The sequence below is a fragment of the Jaculus jaculus genome, chromosome 5, assembly GCF_020740685.1.
Source record: "Jaculus jaculus isolate mJacJac1 chromosome 5, mJacJac1.mat.Y.cur, whole genome shotgun sequence".
In the NCBI taxonomy this organism is placed as follows: Eukaryota; Metazoa; Chordata; class Mammalia; order Rodentia; family Dipodidae; genus Jaculus; species Jaculus jaculus.
In genome coordinates this window covers 83,772,309-83,797,658 of record NC_059106.1, presented here as the reverse complement: position 1 = coordinate 83,797,658, position 25,350 = coordinate 83,772,309, and the positions used below count along the sequence as shown (strand labels likewise).

Genomic DNA, 25,350 nt, shown 5'->3' with positions numbered 1-25,350 from the left:
CTGACAGCCAGGGTTCAATTACCAAGGGACATATAGAAGCCATACCCAAAGTTGTACAAGCATCTGGTATTTGTTCACAATTACAAGAGGCTTTGGTACACCCATAACCTTTTTTTGTTCGTTTGTTTGTTTGTTGTTGTTGTTTTTTTCAAGGTAGGGTCCTACTCTGGCGCAGGCTGATCTGGGATTCACTATGTAGTCTCAGGGGGGCCTCAAACTCACAGCGATCCTCCTATCTCTGCTTCCTGAGCGCTGGGATTAAAGGCATGCACCACCACGCCTGGTTCAAAATAATGTTTTCTAAGAACCATCAAATGCAGCCACATTTCCTCATTTCGTAACACTTTACCACACATAATGTAAGGGATTTAGCATTTCAAAGTAAAGCACTGGATTCAGGTTGTTGGTATTCAAAATGAGCTCAGCCAGAAACCAGACACTTTAAAATAAAACCTTGAGGGCTGGAAAAATGGCATAGCAGTTAAGGTGCTTGCCTGTGAAGCTTAAGGACCCAGGTTTGATTCTACAGTACCCATATAAGCTAGATGCACAAGGTAGCACATGAATCTGGAGTTTGTAGAGGTAGGAAGCCCTGGTGTGCCCATTCTCTATCTGCCTCTCTCTCTCTTTCTCAAATAAATTTAAAAAAATATTTTTTTAAAAATTAAAACTTTTTTTTATTAATTTTTTTATTTATTTGAGAGTGACAGACAGAGAGAGAAAGAGGCAGATAGAGAGAGAGAGAGAATGGGCACAAGAGGGCCTCCAGCCACTGCAAACGAACTCCAGATGAGTGCGCTCCCTGTGCATCTGGCTAATGTGGGTCCTGGGGAATCAAGCCTCGAACTAGGGTCCTTAGGCTTCACAGGCCAGCACTTAACCGCTAAGCCATCTCTCCAGCCCTAAAAAAATTAAAACTTTTTATATTCATAATTCAAAACTATTTTTAGCCAGGTATGGTGGTATATGTCTTCAGTCCCACCACTTGGGAGGCAGAGGTAGGAGGACTGCTGTGAGTTTGAAGCCACCCTGATACTACATAGTGAATTCTAGGTCAGCCTGGGCTAGATAGAGTGAGACTCTACCTTGAAAAAAACAAAACACAAACAAACAAACAACCAAAAAAAAAAAAAAAAAAACAAAAAAACAGCTCTGTTTTTCCTAGGCATGGTGGTATATGCCTGTAATCCAGGGAATCACTGTGAATTCAAGGCCAGTCTGGGATACAGAGTGAGCTCCAGATCCACCTGAGCTAGAGTAAAACCCTGCTTAAGAAGAAAAAGAAAAAAAAGAAAAAAGCCAAGTGTGGTGGTGCATGCCTTTAATCCCAGCACTTAGGAAGCAGAGGTAGAAGAATCACCATGAGTTCCAGGCCACCCTGAGACTACATAGTGAAATCCAGGTCAGCCTGTGCTAGAGTTAGATCCTACCTCAGGAAAATAAATAAATAAATAAAATATAAGCAGAGGTCTATGAAAAAGAAAACCAGAAATAGCTAAATGTCTATGTATGACTACATATATAACTTGCAAAATAAAAATTTTAATGCAGCCTGAGCTCAAGTAAGACCCTATCTCAAAACACCACCTCCCCCAAATGAATGCAGTCAGGCATGGTGGCACTCACCCTTAACCTGAGCACTTGGGAGGCAGTGATAGGATGATCACCATGAGTTTGAGGTGTGCCTGAGACTACACAGGGAATTCCAGGTCAGGCTGGACTGCAGCAAGACCCTACCTCAAACAAACCAAAAACATAAGGGCTAGAGAGATGGCTTAGAAGTTAAGCCACTTGCCTGCAAAGCCTAAAGACTTATGTTCAACTCCCCAGGTCCCACACAAGCCAGCACACAAAATGGAGCACACAAGCTCACACATGCACACATAGAGTTCAATTACAGTGACTGGAAGCCCTAGTGCACCAATTCTCTCTCATACATGCACACTTGATCTCTTTCTCTTGCTCTTACACACTAAAAAAAAACAAAACGTTCAGGATTGGAGGGACAGCCTAGCAGTTAAGGCGTTTGCCTGAAAAGCCAAAGGACCCAGGCTTGATTCCCCAGGACACACATTAGCCAGATGCACAAGGGGGCGCACATGTCTGGAGTTCCTCTGCAGTGGCTAGCCCTGGCACACCCATTCTCTCTCTCACTCTTCCCCTCCCTCTTTCTCTGTCAAGTAAATAAATAAATAAAATTAAAATATTTTTTTAAAAATCCAGTTTTGTTACACTGACCAAGTAGGCTTTATCCCAGAGATGCAGGGATGGTTCAACATACGCAAATCTATAAATGTAATACATTACATAAACGGGTTGAAGGACAAAAATCACATGATCATCTCATTAGATGCAGAGAAAGCATTTGACAAAAATCCAACAACCCTTCATGATAAAAGTCCTACAGAGACTGGGAATAGAAGGAACATATCTCAATATAATAAAGGCTATTTATGACAAGCCTACAGCCAACATATTACTAAAAGGGGAAAAACTGGAAGCTTTTCCACTAAAATCAGGAACAAGACAAGGGTGTCCACTGTCCCCACTTTTATTTAATATAGTTCTGGAAGTCTTAGCCACAGCAATAAGGCAAGAGACACACATAAAAGGGATACAAATTGGAAAGGAAGAAATCAAGTTATCATTATTTGCAGATGACATGATTCTATACATAAAGGACCCTAAAGAGTCTACTAGCAAGCTGTTAGAGCTGATCAAAACCTACAGCAATGTAGCAGGATACAAAATAAATACACAGAAATCAGTAGCCTTCATATATGCTAACAACAAACACACAGAGGATGAAATCAGAGTATCACTCCCATTCACAATTGCATCAAAAAAAATAAAATACCTTGGAATAAACCTAACCAAGGAAGTAAAGAATCTCTACAATGAGAACTTTAAAACACTCAAGCGAGAAATTGCAGAAGACACTAGAAAGTGGAGAAACATCCCTTGATCCTGGCTTGGAAGAATCAATATCGTGAAAATGGCAATCTTACCTAAAGCAATCTACACATTTAATGCAATCCCTATCAAAAATCCAAAGGCTTTCTTCATGGAAATAGAAAAAACAATCCAAAAATTCATTTGGAATCACAAAAAACCTCGAATATCTAAAATAATACTGAGCAACAAAAAAGAGGCTGGTGGTATCACCATACCTGATTTTACCCTATACTACAGAGCCATAGTAACAAAAACAGCATGGTACTGGCACAAAAACAGACATGTAGATCAGTGGAACAGAATAGAGGACCCAGATGTAAGCCCAAGTAGCTATAGCCACCTGATATTCGATAAAAATGCCAAAAATACTCATTGGAGAAGAGACAGCCTCTTCAGCAAATGGTGTTTTGAAAACTGGATAAATATCTGCAGAAGGATGAAAATAGATTCTTCTCTCTCGCCATGCACAAGAATTAAGTCCAAATGGATTAAAGACCTTAACATTAGACCGGAAACTTTGAAACTGCTAGAGGAAAAAGTAGGGGAAACCCTTCAACATATTGGTCTTGGCAAAGACTTTCTGAATACAACCCCAATTGCTCAGGCAATAAACCACAGATTAACCACTGGGACCTAATGAAATTACAAAGATTTTGCACCACAAAGGACACAGTGAAAAAAGCAAAGAGGCAACCTACAGAATGGGAAAAAATCTTCGCCAGCTATATATCTGATAGAGGATTAATATCTAGGATATACAAAGAACTCAAAAAGTTAAATAATAAGGAATCAAACAAACCAATCAAAAAATGGGCTATGGAGCTAAATAGAGAGTTCTCAAAGGAAGAAATACGAATGGCATATAAGCATCTAAAAAAATGTTCTACGTCACTAGTCATCAGGGAAATGCAGATTAAAACTACATTGAGATTCCATCTCACTCCTGTCAGATTGGCCACCATCATGAAAACAAATGATCATAAATGTTGGCGGGGATGTGGAAAAAAAGGAACCCTTCTGCACTGCTGGTGGGAATGCAATCTGGTCCAGCCATTGTGGAAAACAGTGTGGAGGTTCCTAAAACAGCTAGAGATTGATCTAACATATGACCCAGCTATAGCACTCCTAGGCATATATCCAAAGGACTCATCTCATTTCCTTAGAAGTACATGCTCAACCATGTTTATTGCTGCTCAATTTATAATAGCTGGGAAATGGAACCAGCCTAGATGTCCCTCAACAGATGAGTGGATAATGAAGATGTGGTACATTTATACAATGGAGTTCTACTCTGCGGTAAAGAAAAATGAAGTTATGAAATTTGCAGAAAAATGGATGGACCTGGAAAGTATTATACTAAGTCAGGTAAGCCAGGCCCAGAAAGCCAAGCGCCACATGTTCTCTCTCATATGTGGATCCTAGCTACAGATGACTGGGCTTCTGCGTGAGAATGAAAATACTTAGTAGCAGAGGCCAGTAAGTTGAAAAGGAGACATAAAGGGTGGAGAAAGGAAGGGAGGAGGATACTTAATAGGTTGATATTGTATATATGTAATTACAATGATTGTAATGGGGAGGTAATATGATGGAGAATGGAATTTCAAACGGGAAAGTGTGGGGGTGGGGAGGGAGGGAATTACCATGAGATATATTTTATAATCATGGAAAATGTTAATAAAAATTTAAAAAAAAAAAAAAAAGATTTTTTTGGTTACTGGTCTTCTGCGTGAGAATGAAAATACTTAGTAGCAGAGGCCAGTATGTTAAAAAGGACACATAAAGGGAAGAGAAAGGAAGGGAGGAGGGTCCTTAATAGGTTGATATGGTATATATGTAAGTACAATGATTGTGATGGGGAGGTAATATGATGGAGAATGGAATTTCAAAGGGGAAAGTGTGGGGAGGGAGGGAGGGAATTAACATGGAATTTTTTTTATAATCATGGAAAATGCTAATAAAATTAAAAAAAAAAAATCCAGGTTGTTGAGCTTGCCTCAAAAAAAAAAAAAAAAAAGCAGCAGGGTATGGTGGCGCATGCCTTAAATCCCAGCTCTTGAGAGGTCTTGAAGGATCGCCATGAGTTTGAGGCCACCCTGAGACACATAGTGAATTCCAGGTCAGCCTAAGCTAGAGTGAGACCTCAAAAAAAAAAAAAAGGCATCTGGCTTTACTTGGATAATAGGGACTCAAACTCGGGTCTTTAAGTTTTGTGAGCAAGCACCTGCTGTAGCTGCTGAGCCATCTCTCCAGCCTGCAAATCAACATTTTGACATGGAGAATAAAGGAATTCATTCGGAATAAGACAATAAAATAGATAGTGTGGACTAAAGAGATGGCTCTCTGGTTAAAGGTGCTTGATTGCAAAGCCTGCCAGCCTGGGTTCAATACCCTTAGTATCTAGGTAAAGCCAGAAGGAAAAACTGGTGCATGTGTCTAACGTTCATTTGTAGCAGTAGGAGGCACTGGCACGCCCCTTCTCACTCTTTTCTCTGTCTCAAATAAATAAAAATATTTTAAAGCTGGGCGCAGTTGCACACTCCATTAATCCTAGCACTTGCCAGACAGGCACGTGGATTGCCATAAGTCTGAAGTCACCCTGAGAATACATACTGAATTCAGGTCAGCATTGGCTAGAGAGACCCTAACTTGGGAAGAAGAAAAAAAAGAAAGACTACCTAGAAAGGAGAGGGAAGAAGAATGAGAGTGGCCAAGAATACAAAGTACAGTATGTTCATATACTAAAGTTCTCAATTAAAAATAATAATTGTGGGCTGGAGAGATGGCTTAGTGGTTAATCGCTTGCCTGTGAAGCCTAAGGACCCTCGTTCGAGGCTCGATTCCCCAGGACCCACGTTAGCCAGATGCACAAGGGGGCGCATGCGTCTGGAGTTCGTTTGCAGTGGCTGGAGGCCCTGGTGCGCCCATTCTTTCTCCCTCTCTCTATCTGCCTCTTTCTGTCCCTCTCTGTCTCTCTCAAATAAATAAACAAAAATTAAAAAAATAATTAAAAAAAAGAATGGGAGAGACTTCCTCTTCCACTTAAAATAATAATAATAATAATAATAATAATAATAATAATAATAATAATAATTGTGCTGGAGAGATGGCTTAGCAATTAAGGTGCTTTCCTGCAAAACCTAAGGTGTAGAGTTTGATTCCCCAGTACCCATATAAGGCCAGCTGCACAAGGTACCACATGTACCTGGAGTTCCTCCGCAGTGGCCAGAAGCCCTGGTGTGTCCATTCTGTTTCTCTCTACTGGGCATTGTTGCACAAGCTTTTAATCTAAGGACTCAGAGGCAGAGGTAAGAGGATCAAATCAAAACCAAATAAATAAAGCCCAGTGTGGTGGCACATACCTTTAATCCCAGCACTCAGGAGGCAGAGGTAGAAGGATCACTGTGAGTTCGAGGCAACCATGAGACTATATAGTGAATTCCAGGTCAGCCTGGGCTAAAGTAAAACCCTACCTCAGAAAAAAAAAAAAAAAAAGCCATGTATGGTGGTACACGCCTTTAGTCCTAGAACTGGGAAAGCAGAGGTAAGAGGATCAATGTGAGTTCGAGGCCAGCTTGTTGCCTCTAAAACATTACAGGCCATTGCCAAGGCCCTTGGTTTCCCACCAGAAACAGATGGTAAGACCCTATTGCTGAAAACTCCACATGCCTGGACAGCAAGGTCACTGAGAAATCAAGCTGGAGCTGAGCTGAAAACCTTCTCCCTGTAGACCACCCAACTGAACGCTGGAAAAAGCTGCACTTCATGCAGCCCTATAGGAGACAGAAGTCATCAGTGAAGAAAACAGTGGACACTGGAAGCTTCAACTTTCGCCAGACAGGCCAAATGACCGAATGGGTGCAAGAGTGGCATATCTGCTCTGAGGGAAACCAATTGCTCTCTAATTGGACTGAAAGCCTGCTCTATGGGAGGGAATACATGCCAGGTACTGAAAACCTAATCAAAAGCCTATGGCAAGGGAGGTCATGAACCTTAGGGATGTAAAGCCTGCTCTTGTCTGGCTAAATGCATATATGATGCTCACCACACTGCCTATAAGCACTACATTGAATGTTCATATTCATATATTAATGCTACTCTCACTTTTGGTTAATGAGAAGTTTCTCTTTTCAGATAGCAGTGACCACTGGGATGACCCAACAAGCAACACAGAGCTGAGAAGTGACGGAGGAGTGTCTAGCCTGAAATATCTCTATCACACCCTCCAAGACTCAGCATCCATTGCAGAAGAAGTGGCGGAAAGAATGGAAGAGCCAAAGGAAGGGTACCACTCCTTACAATGCAACTGTCCAGACAGAAATTGGCCTTGACATCCACGACCTCGCAGTGCCTAGCAATACCTTCACAAGACCCTCATAATAGGACAAAAAGATGATGACCTCAAAACAAAAGAGAGACTCATGGAGAGAGGGTGGAGATATAATGGAGAGTGGAATTGTGAAGGGGAAAGCAGGGGAGGGGAGCAAAGTATCATGGTTTATTGTCTGTAAGTACAGAAGTTGTCAATACAAAAAAAAATTTTTTTTACATTAGTCTCTGGCTCTTCGATCACTTGGGAAATTTTTTGGTTTTGTAAGGTAGGGTGTCACTCTAGCCCAGGCGGACCTGGAATTCACTATGTAGCTTCAGGGTGACCTGGAACTCTCAGTGATCCTCCTACCTCTGCTCCCAAGTGCTAGGATTAAAGGCTTGTGCCACCATGCCCAGCTTCTTTTGTTTTTTGTTTTCTAAGTTTTGTGAGGTAGGGTCTCACTCTAGCCCAGGCTGACCTGGAATTCACTATGTAGTCTCAGGGGAGCCTTGAACTCACAGTGATCCTCCTCCTACCTCTGCCTCCTTAGTGCTGGGATTAAAGGCATGTGGCATCATGCCTGGCTACCTTGAATTATTTTGTTTTGTTTTTAATTTATTTGAGAGAGAGAGAGAGAATGGACCCTCCAGGACCTTTACCTGCTGCAAACAAACTCCAGACATGTGCACCCCTTGTGTGCATGTGTGATATTACACACTTACATCATTGTGTCTGGCTTATGTGTGACCTGGAGATGCAAACATGAGTTCTTAGGCTTCACAGGGAAGCTCCCTAACCACTAAACCATTTCTCCAGCCTTTTATTTTTTTTTTTTAATGGCTTATATTTTCTTTTTTTGTAAGGTCTAGGTCTATCACCAGGTAACCTGGAATTCACTATTAGTCTCAGGCTGGCCTCTAGCTCACAGTGACCCTCCTACCTTGGCCTCCCAAGTGCTGGTATTGAAGGCAAATACTGGACTGGAGAGATGAATTAGTGGTTAAGGCACTTGCCTGCAAAGCCAAAGGACCCAAGTTCAATTTCCCAGGACCCATGTAAGCCAGATACATAAGATGGCACATGCATCTGAAGTTTGTATGCAGTGGTTGAAGGCCCTAATATGCCCATCCTCCCTCCCTCCCTCCCTCTCTCTTTCTGTCTCTCTCTCTCTGCCTCGTTTTCTCTCTCAAATAAATAAATTAAAACATTAAAAAAAAAAAAAAAAGCCAGGGCCAACACCTCCAGCCTCTCTTGATTCTTTTAATTGTCTTGTCTTTGGAGGAAGTGGAAAGACAGAATTTAGGTTGATGGGATTTAGGTTTTAAATATGGGGTGGAAAAGGGGTTGGAGAAATGGCTTAGCGGTTAAGGCACTTGCCTGCAAAGCCAAAGGACCCGGTTCAACTCCCCAGGACCCATGTAAGCCAGATGCACAAGGGAGCGCATGCTTCTGGAATTCACTTGCAGTGGTTGGAGACCCTGGCGTGCCCATTTTTTCTCTCTCTCTACCTGCTTATTTCTGTATCTCTCTCTCTCAAATAAATAAATGAAAATGAAAATATATTATTTTAAAAAATGGAAAAAAATTCAAAAGTAGCTGATGTATAGTTCAGTGGTAGAGTGCTTAACTAGCATGTTCAGAGTCCTGAGTTCAATCCCCAATACAACCAGAGAGAGAGAAATAGAAGAGAAAAAGAAAAGAAGAAAAGGATGTAAAGTCTACAGAGATAAAAGAAGGGGATGGAGAGAAGGCTTAGCGGTTAAGGTGCTTGACTACAAATCAAAGGACTTCGGTTCAATTCCCCAGTACCCACATAAGCCAGATGCACAAGGAGGTACATGCATCTGTAGCTCATTTGAAGTGGCTATAAGCCCTGATGCGTCCATTCTCCTCTCACTCTGCCTCTTTCCTTCTCTCAAATAAAAATAAATAAATAAATAAATAAATAGGGATGGAGAAATAGCTTAGTGGTTAAGGTATTTGCCTGCAAAGCCAAAAGATACTGGTTGCACTCTCCTGGACCCACGTAAGCCAGATGCACAAAGGGGCACATGCATCTCAAGTTCGTTTGCAGTGGCTAGTGGCCCTGTAGTGCCCATTCTCTCTCTCTCTCAAATAAATAAATAAAATATATTTTTAAAAAATACTAGTGAAGATACTCAACAGTGGACACTGCAAGCCTTATATTTAGCCAGCCAGGCCAAATAAGCTAACAGGTGCAATAGTGAGTAGCACATCTGTTATGGGGGAAACCAACTGCCCTCTAATTGGACTGGAAGTCTGCTCCATGGGAAGGAATACATCCCTGATACTGAAAACAGGGGTAGTCATGAGCCCTAGGGGTGTACATCTGCTGTTGTCTGACTAAATATATATACTATGCTTATCAAACTGCCCAATAAGCATTTCTGTTAGTGTTCATACCCTTATATTAATGCTACTCTCACTTTTGGTAGAGAATCTTCTCTTTTCAGATGGCAGTGACCTTGGGACGACTCAGAAGGTATCATGGTGATGGAACGAAATGACCGCATTGCTCAGTACTGAAATATCTCTATCACACCTTCCAAGGCTCAGGGTCTAATGTGGAAGAGGTGGCAGAAAGAATGTAAGAGCCAAAGGAAAGGTAGGACTCCGTACAACATGCTCCCTCCAGACACAAAATGGCCTGGATATCCATGGCCTCACAGTGCCTGACACTACCTGCATAAGGCCATCATAAGAGGAGGAAAAGATCATGACATCAAAATTAAAAGAGTGACTGATTGAGATGAGGAGGGGATATGATGGAAAATAGAGTTTCAAAGCAGAAAGTGGGGGAGGAAGAGTATTACCATGGGGTATTTTTTATAATCATGGAAGTTGTTAATAAAAATTTGGAAGAAAAAAATAAAATAAAATAAAATAAAATAAAATAAAATAAAATAAAAGACTACCTAAAAAGATGTTATCAAGAGACAGTATACCAGGCATGGTGGTGCACACCTTTAAATCCCAGCACTTGGGAGGCAGAGGTAGGAGGATCACCATGAGTTCAAGACCACTCTGACACCCTGAGACTACAAAGTCAATTCCAGGTTGGCCAGAGCTAGAGTGAAGCCCTACCTCAAAAAAAAAAAAAAAAAAAGAGAGAGAGAGAGAGAGAGAGACTATGATAGTTGATACACCTTTAAATACTGACTTTTTTTTCAATTTTTCATAGTAGGGATTGAACATAGAGCCTATACAGATACATGCTAAGTACACATCAACTACAGAACACTTCTAGTCCCTCATATTCCTTAATAAATAAATAAACACGGTATTTACCTGACAAAGAACTGGCCAGGCTTCCTCTCCGTAACTTACAGTCATCTTGACTAAGTTGTCGCTGGAGTTTAGCTTTCCCAGTAGGTGAAAATATGTCAGGATTACTAAGTTTCCTGAAGAGCAGAGGACTTAGTCCAGTGACCACATCCTTCAACTAAAAGAAAGAAAAAATAGTACCAGTAAAATATGAGCCTTTAGTACCTTTGTAAAAGGACTCTATGTTAATTATCTATACAATATTTAATGCAGTTAAAAGGTAGCAATATTTTATATTTTTCATTCAGTAGTTAAAACCAGAAATATATTTTAGTTAAAACAGCATGCAGGACTGAAGAGACTTGCTTACAAAGCCTAAAAACATGAGTTTGATTCCCCATTACACCCAAAAAGCCAGATGCACAAAATGGCCCATGTGTCTGGAGTTCTTTCGCAACGACAACACACCCTAGTACATCCATATTCATTCATTCATTCATTCATTCTCTCTCTCTCTGCAAATAAATAAAAAAGTTTAAAAGCCAGGTGTGACAGCCCACACCTTTAATCCCAGCACTCAAGAGGCAGAGGTAGGAGGATGGCCATGAATTCAAGGCGACTTTGAGAGAACATAGTGACTTCCAGGTCAACCTAGGCTACAGTAAAACCCTACCTCAAAAAAACAAAAAACAGGGCTGGAGAGATGGCTTAGCGGTTAAGCGCTTGCTGTGAAGCCTAAGGACCACAGTTCAAGCCTCCATTCCCCAGAATCCACCTTAGCCAGATGCACAAGGGGGCGCACGCTCTGGAGTTTGTTTGCAGTGGCTGGAGGCCCTGGCGCGCTCATTCTCTCTGTCTCTTTCTCTCTCTGTCGCACTCAAATAAATAATAAAAATAAACAAAAAAAACTAAAAAAAAATTTAAAAACTTAGTGTGCCATATGAGGATATAAAATATTGATCATAATAAATACACTTCTAGTCATGTTTATTTCTTTTTATTGTCACTTTCTATATCCAATTGTAAAAATCTCGTTTGGGGCTGGAGAAATTGCTTAGTGGTTAAGGCACTAGTCTGTGAAGCCAAAGGACCCAGGTTGATTTCCCCAGACCCATGTAAGCCATATGCACAGATGGCACATGGAGTTTGTTTGCAATGGATGAAGGCCCTGGTGCACCATTCCTCTGTCTCTCTCTTCTCTCTATCTCTGATTGCATATAAATAATTTTTTTTTTTTTTTTTTTTTTGGTTTTTCGAGGTAGGGTCTCACTCTAGTCCAGACTAACCTGGAACTCACTATGTAGTCTCGGGGTGGCCTCGATCTCACAGCAATCCACCTACCTCTGCCTAACAATTTTTTTTTAATTTGTGTTTATTTTTATTTATTTATTTGAGAGCGAAAAACAGAAAGGCAGAGAGAGAGAGAGGAGAGTGGGCGCGCCAGGACTTCTAGCCACTGCAAACAAACTCCAGACGCGTGCGCCCCCTTGTGCATCTGGCTAACATGGGTCCTAGGGAATTGAACCAGGGTCCTTCGGCTTTGCAGGCAAATGCCTTAACTGCTAAGCCAGCCCACTGCCTTCGGAACTTTTTATTGACAACTTCCATAATTGTAAAGCCCAGACGTGAGGCCTAGTGGAACTTCCTGGGCCTAGCTAAAGTTTGGCGATCTGCCTCTGGCCAGCTATGAGTCAGCAAGACACCTAACGGCCTCTGGCCTGTTACTTCCACATAGGAATTAGAACTCCCACGCGCGCACGCTTAGAACCAATCATTTCAAAAGTCGCAGTATACTATTGGCCCTTACCTCCTTACCTCTCCCCCCATCCTAGAATCCCTACCCTCGTTCTCAACACTATAAAGGCAACCGCCTGTAACAATAAAGTGAGTTTCTGCTTCAACAAGACTCCCGGCTTGGTGGTGTGTTCCTGGCTGTCGACACATCCTCCTCCTCAACCCCCTGGGAGGAACCAGCAGGCCTGGTCCTTCCTCAGCACTACCTGCCAGGGGAGCCCGGCAGTAAACAATATCCCATGGTAATTCCCTCCCTCCTTCCACTTTCCCCTTTGAAACCCCACTCTCCATCATAACTGTTTTTTGCATTTATATTTCCAGTATCATTTTCTTTTTTTCATTTTAAATTTTGAAAATTTTCATACATATACATATGTATTTAGGGATGTTTTGGACAACTTCCATTATTATAAACAATATCCCATGGTAATTCCCTCCCCCCACTTTCCCCTTTGAAACTCCACTCTATCAAATCCCCTCCCCTTTCAATCATATATATATATATATATATATATATATATATATATATATATATATATATTTGTTGTTGTTTTGTTTTGTTTTGTTTTTTCCCTAGGTAGGATCTCACTCTAGCTCAGGCTGACCTGGAATTCACTATGAAATCTCAGGGTGGCCTTGAACTCACAGTGATCCTCCACACCTGACTTCCCCTCTGCTTTTTGATCTACTTAATCTCACTCCACCCCAGTATCTCTTACTCCTCTTAGCTTATAAGCACTGTCTGCCAATATCATTGAGATGGAAAAATTTTTGTAAATTTTATTTGAAAGAGAGAGAAACAGAGAAACAAAAAGAAAATGGTCACGCCAGAGCCTTCAGTTGCTGCAAACAGACTCTAGATGTATGCACCACCTTGTGCATCTGGCTTACGTGGATCCTGGGGAATTGAACCCGGGCAAGCACCCTAACCACTAAATCATCTCTCCAGCCTAAGATTTGTCCTTTTTTTAATGTTTTATTTTAAAATTTTTTAATATTTTATTTAGTTATTTGACAGAGAAAGAGGAAGAGAGAACAGGCGCGCCAGGACCTCCAGCCACTAAAACTCCAGACGCATACAACCCTTGTGCATCTGGCTAATGTGGGTCCTGGGGAATCAAACTTTGGCTTTGCAGGCAAATGCCTTAACTGCTAAGCCATCCCTCCAGCCCAGATGTCTTTTTAAGCCAGCACTCACCTAATTAGTAATATTATATAGGAAAAAGTAAAGCCAATGAGGCATATTTTTTATATTTCTATGAAAACAGCTATTATGGTTTGGATATGGATGGCTTCCCAAATGTTCATATGCTGGAAGCTTTGTCCTCATTATGACCATGCTGGCAGCCAATGGAACCAGCAAAAGGTGATTAGATCACTAGAGGTACTGTCTTCAGAAGGCGTCCTCAAGAGTAAGCTATTGGACAGCCGGGCGTGGTGGTGCACACCTTTAATCCCAGCACTCGGGAGGCAGAGGTAGGAGGATCGCCATGAGTTCAAGGCCACCCTGAGATGACAGAGTTAATTCCAGGTCAGCCTGGACCACAGTGAGGCCCTACCTCGAAAAAAAAAAAAAAAAAAAAAAATTCATTCTCTGTTCTTCCAGCATTTATCATTATGGTAGAGATTCAAGTTCCAATAGCTTACTCTTTTTTTTTTTTTTTTTTTTTGGTTTTTCGAGGTAGGGTCTCACTCTGGTCCAGGCTGACCTGGAATTAACTCTGTCATCTCAGGGTGGCCTTGAACTCATGGCGATCCTCCTACCTCTGCCTCCTGAGTGCTGGGATTAAAGGCGTATGCCACCACGCCTGGCTGAGAATGAAATTTAAGTTGCTTGCCAAATACAGTGATCATAAGGTAAAGCAGGATACTCAATTTTTTCTGAAAACATTTATACCCCTAACACTATGTTCATATATTTGTAGTGAAGTTTTTTTTTCCAAGGTAGGGTTTCTTTAGTGCTTTTTTTTTTTTTTTTTGACGTTTTAAATTTTCATTTATTTATTTGAGAAAGAGGCAGACAGAGAGAATAGGTGCACCAGGGCCTCCAGCCACTGCAAACAAACTCCAGATAAATCCAAGACCTTGTGCATCTGGCTTACATGGGGCCAGGGAAATCAAACCTGGGTCCATTGACTTTGTAGGTAAGTGCCTTAACCACTAAGCCATTACTCCAGTTCACAAGTGCTTTCTTCTCCATACCTGTACATAAGGATCATCAGAAGCAATTTGCCTTCAGCTGGCAAGGTCAGTAGTACACCTTTACTGTTTTACCTCAAGGTTATATTAACTATCCAGCCCTGTGTCATAGCTTAGTTCACAGGGATCTTGATTGCCTATCCCTTCTACAAGGTGTCATGTTGATCCATTATATCACTGACATTATGCTGACTGGATCAAATGAGCAGGAGATGGCAACCACTCTGGAGTTGCTGGTATAGCATATGTGCATCAGAAGATGGGAAATAAATCCATTAATAATTCAAGGAACTCCACCTCAATGAAATTTCTAGGAGTTCAGTGGTGTGGGACATGCAGGGATATTCTTTCTAAGGTGAAGAGTAAGCTATTACATCTGGCCCCTCCTACCACTAAGAAAGAAACACAACAGCTAGTGGGCCTATTTGAATTTTAGAGACAGCACATTCCTCACTTGGGTGTCTTACTCTATCCCATATACCAAGTAACCTGGAAAACTACTAGTTTTAGGTGGGGCCCAGAACAACAGAAGCCTCTTCAACAGGTCCAGGCTGCTCTGCCCCTTGGGCCATATGATCCAGCAGATCCAATGGTACTTAAATGTCAGTGGTGGATAGAGATGCCATTTGGAGCCTTTGGTAGGCCCCCATAGGTGAATCACAGAGGAGGCCCTTGAGATTTTGGAGCAAGGCCCTGCTATCATCTACAATTATTCTCCCTTTGAGAGATAGCTCTTGGCCTGCTATTTGGCCTTAGTGGAAACTGAACTTTGACAATGGGTCATCAAGTTACTGTGTGACATGAGCTGCCTATTATGAGCTGGGTGTTATCTGACCCATCAGGCCATAAAGCTGGATGTGCACAGCAGCCATCCATCATCAAGTGGAAGAGGTATATACGTGACCAGGCTCAAGCAGGCCCTGAAGGTACAAGTAGATTACATGAGTAAGTTGTCCAAATGCCTATGGTTTCTACTCTTGTTACAATGCCTTCTGTCCCCAAGCATGCACCTATGGCATCATGGGGTATGCCCTATGATCAATTGACTGAGGATGCAAGGACAAGGGCATGGTTTACAGATGGTTCAGCATGTTATGCAGACACCTCCCAGAAGTGGACAGCTGCAGCATTACAGCCCCTTTCTGGGACAACTCTGAAGAACTGTGATGAAGGGAAGTCTTCACAATGGGCAGACCATCAGACAGTACACATGGCTGTGCATTTTGCTTGGAAAGAAAAATGGCCAGATGTGTAGTTATACACTGATTCATGGGCTGTGGCCTATGGTTTGGCTGGACAGTCTGGGACTTGGAAGGTACACAGTTGGAAAATTGGTGAAAAGGACACTTGTGGAAGGTATATGTGGATAGAACTCTCTGGGTAAAGGATATAAAGATATGTGTGTCCCATATTAATGCTCATCAGAAGGTGACCTCATCAGAGGATGGCTTTAATAATCAAGTAGATAGGGTTGGAGAGATGGCTTAGTGGTTAAGGCAAAGTGTTCACGGGCAAAGCCAAAGGACCCAGGTTCAGTTCCCCAGGACCCACATTAGCCAGATGCACAAGGGACACTCACGTCTGTAGTTCATTTGCAGTGGCTGGAGGTCCTGGCGCACCCATTCTCGCACTCTCACTCTTTCTCTGTCAAATAAATAAATAAAAATAAAATATTTTTTTAAAAATCAAGTAGATAAGCTGACTTGTTCTGTGGATAGTGGTCAACATATTTCTTCAGCCATCCCTGTCATTGCCCAATGGGCCTATGAACAAAGTGGCCATGGTGGAAGGGATGCAGGCTATGCATGAACTTCCACTAACTATGGCTGACTGGCTATGGCTACTTCTGAGTGCCAAATTTGCAAGCAGCCGAGACCAACTCTGAGCCCCCAATATGGTAGTATTCCTCAGGATGATTAGCTGGCAACTTGCTGGCAGGTTGACTACATTGGACCACTTCCATAATGGAAAGGGCAGTGTTTTGTGGTTACTGGAATAGACACTTATTCTGGGTATATATTTGCCTTTCCTGCACATAGTGCTTCTGCCAAAACTGCATTCTGTGGCTTATAGAATGCCTTATCCACCATCATGGTGTTCCACACAGCATTGGTTCTGACCAAGGAACTCACTTCACAGGCAAGAATATACAGCAGTGGGCTCATGATCATGAATTCACTGGTCTTACCATGTGGCCCACCACCCTGAAGCAGCTGGCTTGATGGAACGGTGGAATGACCTTTTAAAGAAACAGCTACAGCACCAACTAGGTGGCAATAGCTTGGAGGTCTGGGGGAGTGTCCTCCAGCAGGTTGTATATGCTCTGAATCAGCATACTGTATATGGCACTGTTTCTCCTATAGCCTGAATTCACAGGTACAGTAATCACGGGGTGGAGATGGGAATGGTCCCACTTACCATCACCTCAAGTGACCCATTAGCTAAATTTTTGTTTCCTGTTCCCGCAACCTTACACTTTGCTGGCCTAGAAGTTTTGGTGGTGAGGGGGGGTGCTTTCGCTAGGAGGCACAAAAAACATTCCATTGAACTGGAAGCTAAGACTTCCCCTGGCCACTTTGGGCTTCTGATGCCCTCCAGCCAACAGACTAAGAAAGGAGTTACAGTGTTAGCAGTTGTGATTGATCCAGACTACCAGGGGGAAATTGGACTGCTCCTCCCTCCACAATGAAGGTAAGGAAGAGTATGTCTGGAGTGCAGGAGATCTTATAGAGTATCTCTTAGTGTTACCATGACCTGTTATCAAAGTCAATGGACGACTGCAACAACCCAACCAAGGTAGTGTGATAAATGGCTCAGATCCTTCAGGAATGAAGGTATGGGTCACCCCTCCCGGTAAAGAACCAAGTCCTGCTAAGGTGCTTGCTGAAGGTGGGAGGAATACAGAATGGGTAGTAAAAGAAGGCAGTTATAAATACCTGCTAAGGTCATGTGACCAGATACATAAACAAGGACTGTAACTATCATGTTTCTATCCTACCTTCATACAGAGTGTTTGTACATATCTACACCAATATTAAGATCATATCACTAGCTAACTGGTGTTGAATTTATATTAGACCTATTATATAGGAGACTAAGCATTCCTCAAGGAACCTTGTTTTGTATTAGAGGTTAGATTTTGAATTTCTGGTTGTACATGGGATAGTTGTACCATGTGAGGCAGGATTATGAGCTTGTTACTATTTTCATTGGGAGATTAAGTATGATGTTAGGATATGGTTTGGTGTCAAGTTGACAAGGGGTGGACTTGTGATGGATAAGGTACTGTCAATTTGATCTGAAATCCCTTTCATGTGGGTCTCCTAGGTTGCTTCCAGGAAAGATTAACTGAAGAAGGAAGTCCTTCCCCCAGAGTGGGCAGCCCCTCTCAAATGGGAACTTTATATAAGGAAGCTCAGAGTGAAAAGCGCCCCTTCCTTCCACTTGGCTGCCAGAGCTGCTCGCTGCCTTCCAGTGTGGACTGAAGACCAGCATCAACTGAAGACTGACATGGACTGAAACCCAGCTACTCCTCAGGAAGCCTCCAGGCCTTCAGTGCCGGATTAAGACTGCTGAGGCATCTGGCCATGTGGACTGAGCAGCTACTGGGTTCCTTAATTCTCAGACCTGCAACTGCTATTGGACTACTATAAACTAATCCAATAAATACCCTTTTTAATAAAATTCATTCTAGCAGTTCTGTTCCTCTCGAGAATCCTGACTAATACAACATCCCTCTTGATGAGGTCAATGTTTGCTTCCCTCAACTCCATGTAAGTATACCTTCCTTCATCCCATGTCCTTAATGACAGTGATAGCAAAGGCTATTTTCTGCTGCCCATCAATGTTGGTGTTGAGTACTCACAAAATGTGCTGGAACTTCTCAGGAATCGCTAGAAGTGGCAGAGCAGAGGCCTCCAGGGGGAGCTCAAGGTAGGGTTTCTAACCCAGACTGAACAGGAATTCACTATGTAGTCTCACACAGAGCCTCCTACCTAAGCCCCCTGAGTGCTAGTATTAAAGGCATACGTGGGCTGGAGAGATGGCTTAACGGTTAAGACACTTGCCTGCAAAACCAAAGAACTCAGGTTCAAATCTCCAGGATCCACATAAGCCAGATGCACAATGTGTCTGGAGTTCATTTTCAGTGGCTGGGGGCCCTGGCATGCCCATTCTCTCTTTCTCTCAAATGAATAAATAAAAAAAGTAAAGGCATACACAACCACACCCAGCTTGAATAATTTCGGGGGGTATTTTTGTTTTGAGGTAGGGTCTCACTCTAGCCCAGCCTGACCTGGAATTCACTATGTAGCCACAGGGTGGCCTTTTAAAGTAGTCCATCTCACTCCACTACCTCTGCCTCCCAAGTGCTGACATTAAAGATGTGCACCATGACACTAGGATAATAATTTTTTTTAAATATTTGTATTTATTCATTTATTTGTTCGAGAGAGAGGAAGAGAGAATAAGGCAGAAAGAAAAAAATAGATGCAAGAGGGCCTCTAGCCACTGCAAATACATTCCAGACACATGCGTCACTTTGAGCTTCAGGCTTTATGTAGGTTCTGGGGAATTGAACCTGGGAGCTTTGGCTTGGCAGGCAAGTGCTATAACCACTAAGCCATCTCTCCAGCCTTTGAACAAATATTTTAAATATTTTATTTACTTATTTATTGGAAAAACAATGAAAGAAGTAGAGAGAGGAAATGATTGTGCCATGGCCTTTAACGACTGCAAACCAACTCAAGACGCACCCACCACTTTGTGCATCTGGCTTACATGAGTACTGGGGAATTGAACCTGGGTCCTTAGGCTTTGCAGACAAGCACCTTAACCACTCAGGCATCTCTCCACCCTATTTTTTTTTAAGATTTTATTTACTTATTTGAGAAAGAGTGAAAGAAGCAGATATTTTTTAAAGCAGAAATTATGGTGCATAGTATGTTTGTGCTTTTGTTTGTTTTGTTTTAGTTTTTCACTCTAACTCAGGCCAGAAAGGGAGGGAAAGGAAAGAGCAGAGGAAGTAAGGAAGAAAAGTTTAGATAGAAGGGAATGGGAAGGAAGAGGAAGGGAATGGCACAGAGAAGAAAAGGGGGCACAAGGGAAGGGAGAAAGAAAAAAAGAAGAAAATAAGCTGGGTGTGGTGATGTAAGCCTTTAATCCCAACACTTGGGAGGCAGAGGTAGGAGGAGCACGATGAATTCAAGGCCATTGTGAGACTACATAGAGAATTCCAGGTCAGCCTGGGCTAGATAGGGTGAAACCCTACTTCAAAAAAAAAAAAAAAGCTAGCAAAGGGAAGAAAATATAGAGCACACAAATTTAACACTTCATCTAGAATGTAATTTTTTCTTCTGTATTACTCACTGTAGAGAAACATACATGTCTAAGCACATAACGCAGAATTTTCGCAAAATGAACATCCTCATATAGCAGTATCAAAAATTTTAAGCCGGGCGTGGTGGCGCACGCCTTTAATCCCAGCACTCAGGAGGCAGAGGTAGGAGGATGGCTGTCAGTTCAAGGCCACCCTGAGACTCCATAGTGAATTCCAGGTCAGCCTGGACTAGAGTGAGACCCTACCTCAAAAAACCAAAAAACAAAACAAAACAAAAATTTTAAAACCGAGCAGGGCTTGGTGGTACATGCCTTTATTCCCAGGACTTGGGAGGCAGGGGTAGGATCATGTGAGCTCAAGGCCACCCTGAGACTACATAGTGAATTCCAGGTCAGCCTAGACTAGAGTGAGACCCTACCTCAAAAAAAAAAAAAAAAAAATTAAAACCAGATATAACCAGGACTCTTGAGATCCCTTCTATTCATTACTCTGATCCACCTAAGTAATCCCCAAATGTCTAACAGCATATAATTATACAAAAGTAAAACCTTGGGGCTGGAGAGATGGCAGTTGCAGTGTTGACCTGCAAAGCCTAAGGACCCAGGTTTGATTTCTCAGTACCCACAGCAACCATATAGATGCATAAGATGGCACATGCCTCTGGAGTTCATTTGTAATGGCTAAAGGCCCTGGCATACCCATTCTTTCTATCTGCCTCTCTCTCTCTAATAAAATAAAATAAGCGGGGCATGATGGCACATGCCTTTAATCTCAGGATTTAGGAGGCAGGGATAGGACACCATGAATGAGGCCACTCTGAGATTACATGTAAATTCTAGGTCAGAAGAGGCCAGTAAGCTAGAACAGGGATGTAAAGGGAATAGAAAGAAGGGTAGAGGGACTTAAGAGGATGGTACTATATATATGTAAATAGAGCAGATTACTGGAGGCCCTGCCATGCCCATTCTCTCTGTCCCTCTTTTCCATCAAATAAATAAATAAAAATAAGATAGTTTTTAAAAAAGAGCCAAAGGAAGGGTAAGACTTCTTATAAAGCATTACTCCAGACACAAAATGGCCTAGATAGGGCTGGAGAGATGGCTTAGTGGTTAAGCACTTGCCTGGGAAGCCTAAGGATCCCAGTTCGAGGCTTCATTCCCCAGGACCCGTGTTAGCCAGATTCACAAGGGGGCACATGTATCTGGAGTTCTATGCAGTAGCTAGAGGCCCTGGCATGCCCATATTCTCATTCTCTCTCTCTCTCACTCCCCCCCTCCCTTCCTCCCTCACTCTTTCTCTGTCACTCTAAAATAAATAAATAAAAATTTTAAAAATTATTTTAAAAAAAGCCTAAAAAGCCAGGCGTGGTGGCACACACCTTTAATCCCAGCACTCAGGAGGCAGAGGTAGGTGGATCGCCATGAGTTCAAAGCCACCCTGAGACTATATAGTGAGTTCCAGGTCAGCATATCCATGACCTCACAGTGCCTGACACTACCTACATAAAACCATCATAACAGGATGAAGAGATCATAACATCAAAATAAAAACAGAACCGGAGCCGGGCGGGCGTGGTGGCACACACCTTTAATCCCAGCACTTGCGAGCCAGAGGTAGGAGGATTGCCTTGAGTTCGAGGCCACCCTGAGACTATATAGTGAATTCCAGGTCAGCCTGGACTAGAGTGAGACCCTACCTTAAAAAAAAAAAAAAAAAAAGAGAGAGCAAGAGCCAGATGTGGTAGCACACATCTTTAGTGGTAGAGGATTGCCATGAGTTCAAGGCCACCTTGAGACTACATAGCCCAGGTCATCCTGGGCTACAGTGACCTCAAAAAAACAAAATGAATCAACAAATAAACAAAAAATAAAAATAAAAAGATCCAGGTATGGTGGCACACACCTTTAATCCCAGCACTCAGGAGGCAGAGGTAGGAGGATCACCATCAGTTCAAGTCCACCCTGAAACTACAGAGTGAATTCCAAGTCAGCCTGAGCTACCTTGAAAAACCAAATAATAATAATAATAATAATAATAAAATAAAAATAAAAAGAGGAAGCCGGACGTGGTGGTGCACGCCTTTATTCCAAGCACTTGGAAGGCAGAGGTAGAAGGACTGCCATGAGTTCAAGGCCACCCTACACTACATATTCAATTCCAGGTCAGCCTGGGCTAGAGTGAGACCCAACCTCGAAAAACCAAAAAATAAAAATAAAAATAAAAAAGCCACTGATTAAGGGAGGGAAGACATATGATGGAGAGTGGAGTTGTAAAGTGGAAAGTGATGGGGGGAGGGAATTATCATAGTTTATTGTGTATAATTATGGAAGTTGTCAATAATAAAAGTTTTAATAAAATAAAGGTATGTACACACATGTGCATACACAAGTAAATATGTGTTTATATACATACACACATATATATATAAAACTATTTTGAGATTCCATCTCACTCCTGTCAGAATGGCTATGATCAAGAAAACAAATGACGCGGGCGTGGTGGCGCACGCCTTTAATCCCAGCACTCGGGAGGCAGAGGTAGGAGGATTGCCATGAGTTCAAGGCCACCCTGAGACTACAGAGTTAATTCCAGGTCAGCCTGGACCAGAGTAAGACCCTACCTCGAAAAACCAAAAAAAAAAAAAGAAAACAAATGACAATAAGCTATAACACTCCTTGAAATATTTCCACTGTGCATGCTCAAGACATATTTTTTTCCATGGACTTTTACTGCTGCTGTGCTCTCCTGTGGTGGCTGTGGAACACTGCTGCTATGGACAGTCAACTAACTGTTGGTGACTTGCTTAGCTACAAGAAAAGCGAGGCCTTTGGTGAGGCTAGATCATCCCTACAGTGCATCTACCATGAATTAGTGCAAAGAAATGTCTTTGTGTTCTCTTGCAATGAAGTGAACAATTAATTTTGTGTCCCTTATTATTTTTATATTTAGTTGTGTCAGTCATTTAGTGAAATAGTCTGGACATTTTTGCTCTAGTCTGTTTGTGTATGTTAACAGAAAATGTGTGAAACCTTGTGTGCTATGCACAAAGAAACAGTGTTTCATAAAAACACTTCCCAGAGGCGGGCATGGTAGCACGCACCTTTAATCCCAGCACTCAGGAGGCAGAAGTAGCATGGCCGTGAGTTCAAGGCCACTGAGACTCCATAGTGAATTCCAGGTCAGCCTGAGCTACAGTGAGACCCTTCCTCAAACCCCCCCAACAAAAAAAAAAAAAAAAAAACACTTCCCAGCCTGCTATTTACTTTGGAAGAGAACTGCTTTAGATAAAAGGCTTGGATTTGCCAATTCACTTTCCTTTGCTGGGTTCCTAGCAGTCATCAGTACTCTTGGAACACACCAAGGGTGCTAATAAGTAGATTTCATGCACACTTCTCCTCAGGGGAGCTCTGATTTGAGACACAGACAGCCAAGGAAATAGTGCTGAACAGAGACTTAATATCTTGTTTTAAATTTTTTAAAAATATTTATTTATTTGAGAGAGAGTGTGCATGGGCATGCCAGGACCTCCAGCCACTGCAAATGAACTACAGATGCATGCACCACCTTGTGCATCTAACTTACATGGGTCCTATAGAATTGAATGGGATCCTTTAGCTTTGCAGGCAAATGCCATAACTGCTAGCCATCTCTCCAGGAGACCCCCTTTTTTTTGGAGGCTTGAAATGTTTAAGTCAGGGCCCAAAGGGCACAAACTGGATAGCTAATAGTAAGAATGTTGAGAAAACAAAAATTTTTCTAATGTAATTAAAAACAAAAGATTGTTTTTAAAGTGGGGTATCCTCTCCTGATACAAAAGTATAAGGTATAACACAATAAAAAGTGAATGCTTTTCTTGATTCTTGATCGCCTTTCATGATTTCAGTCATAAAGATGTTATTTTTTATTTTTTTTTTACTTTCAGCGTTTGAATTTGTATTCATCCTGTAAACAAGATTGATAAACCCTTAGCAAATCTGACCAAAAGAAAGAGAAGAGACACAAATTAATAAAATCAGAGATGAACAAGGTAACATCACAACAGATTCCAGAGAAATTCAAAAAATCATAGGGACATACTATAAAAGCATATACTCCACAAAGTATGAAAATCTGAAAGAAATGGATGATTTCCTTGATTTACATGACCTACCTAAATTAAATCAAAATGAGATTAATCACTTAAAAAGACTTATAACAAACATGGAGATCCGAACAGTTATCAATCATCTCCCAACTAAAAAAAGCCCAGGCCCAGATGGATTCACTGCTGAATTTTACCACACCTTTAAGGAAGAGCTAACACCATTGCTTCTGAAGCTTTTCCAGGAAATAGAAAAAGAAGGAATTCTACCAAACTCCTTCTATGAGGCCAGCATCACCCTGATACCAAAACCAGGCAAAGATAGAACAAAAAAAGAAGATTACAGACCAGTCTCCCTCATGAACATAGATGCAAAAATTCTCAACAAAATATTGGCAAACAGAATACAAGAGTATATCAAAAAGATCATTCACCCTGACCAAGTAGGCTTTATCCCAGAGATGCAGGGATGGTTCAATATATGCAAATCAATAAATATAATACATTATATAAATGGGTTGAAGGACAAAAATCACATGATCATCTCATTGGACAGAGAGAAAGCATTTGACAAAATCTAACATCCCTTCATGATAAAAGTCCTACAGAGACTGGGAATAGAAGGAACATATCTCAATATAATAAAGGCTATTTATGACAAGCCTACAGCCAACATATTACTAAATGGGGAAAAACTGGAAGCTTTTCCACTAAAATCAGGAACAAGACAAGGGTGTCCACTGTCCCCACTTTTATTTAACATAGTTTTGGAAGTCTTAGCCGTAGCAATAAGGCAAGAGACACACATAAAAGGGATACAAATTAGAAAGGAAGAGATCAAGTTATCATTATTTGCAGATGACATGATTCTATACATAAAGGACCCTAAAGACTCTACTAGCAAACTGTTAGAGCTGATAAAAACCTACAGCCATGTAGCAGGATATAAAATAAATACACAGAAATCAGTAGCCTTCATATATGCTAACAACAAACACACAGAGGATGAAATCAGAGAATCACTCCCATTCACAATTGCATCAAAAAAAAAAAATAAAGTACCTTGGAATAAACCTAACGAAGGAAGTAAAGATTCTCTACAATGAGAACTTTAAAACACTCAAGTGAGAAATTGCAGAAGACACTAGAAAGTGGAGAAACATCCCTTGTTCCTGGATTGGAAGAATCAATATTGTGAAAATGGCAATCTTACCTAAAGCAATCTACACTTTTTTTTTTTTTTTGGTTTTTCAAGGTAGGGTCTCACTCTGGCTCAGGCTGACCTGGAATTCACTATGTAGTCTCAGGGTGGCCTCGAACTCTCGGAGATCCTCCTACCTCTGCCTCCCGAGTTAAAGGCATGCACCACCACGCCTGGCTGCAATCTAC

The 25,350-nt window shown here is 41.7% G+C and overlaps 1 protein-coding gene across 2 annotated transcripts in view; it reads right to left on the bottom strand.

Annotated features, from left to right (window-relative positions):
• The window catches only part of Mast2 (microtubule associated serine/threonine kinase 2), a 216,644-nt gene that overhangs the window by 188,020 nt on the left and 3,274 nt on the right, over positions 1-25,350 (bottom strand). For both annotated transcript variants that reach the window (XM_045150689.1, XM_045150690.1), the window contains exon 2: positions 10,574-10,727. In XM_045150689.1, the coding sequence (XP_045006624.1) occupies positions 10,574-10,727 (154 nt within the window). The remainder of the gene's footprint in view (positions 1-10,573; positions 10,728-25,350) is intronic.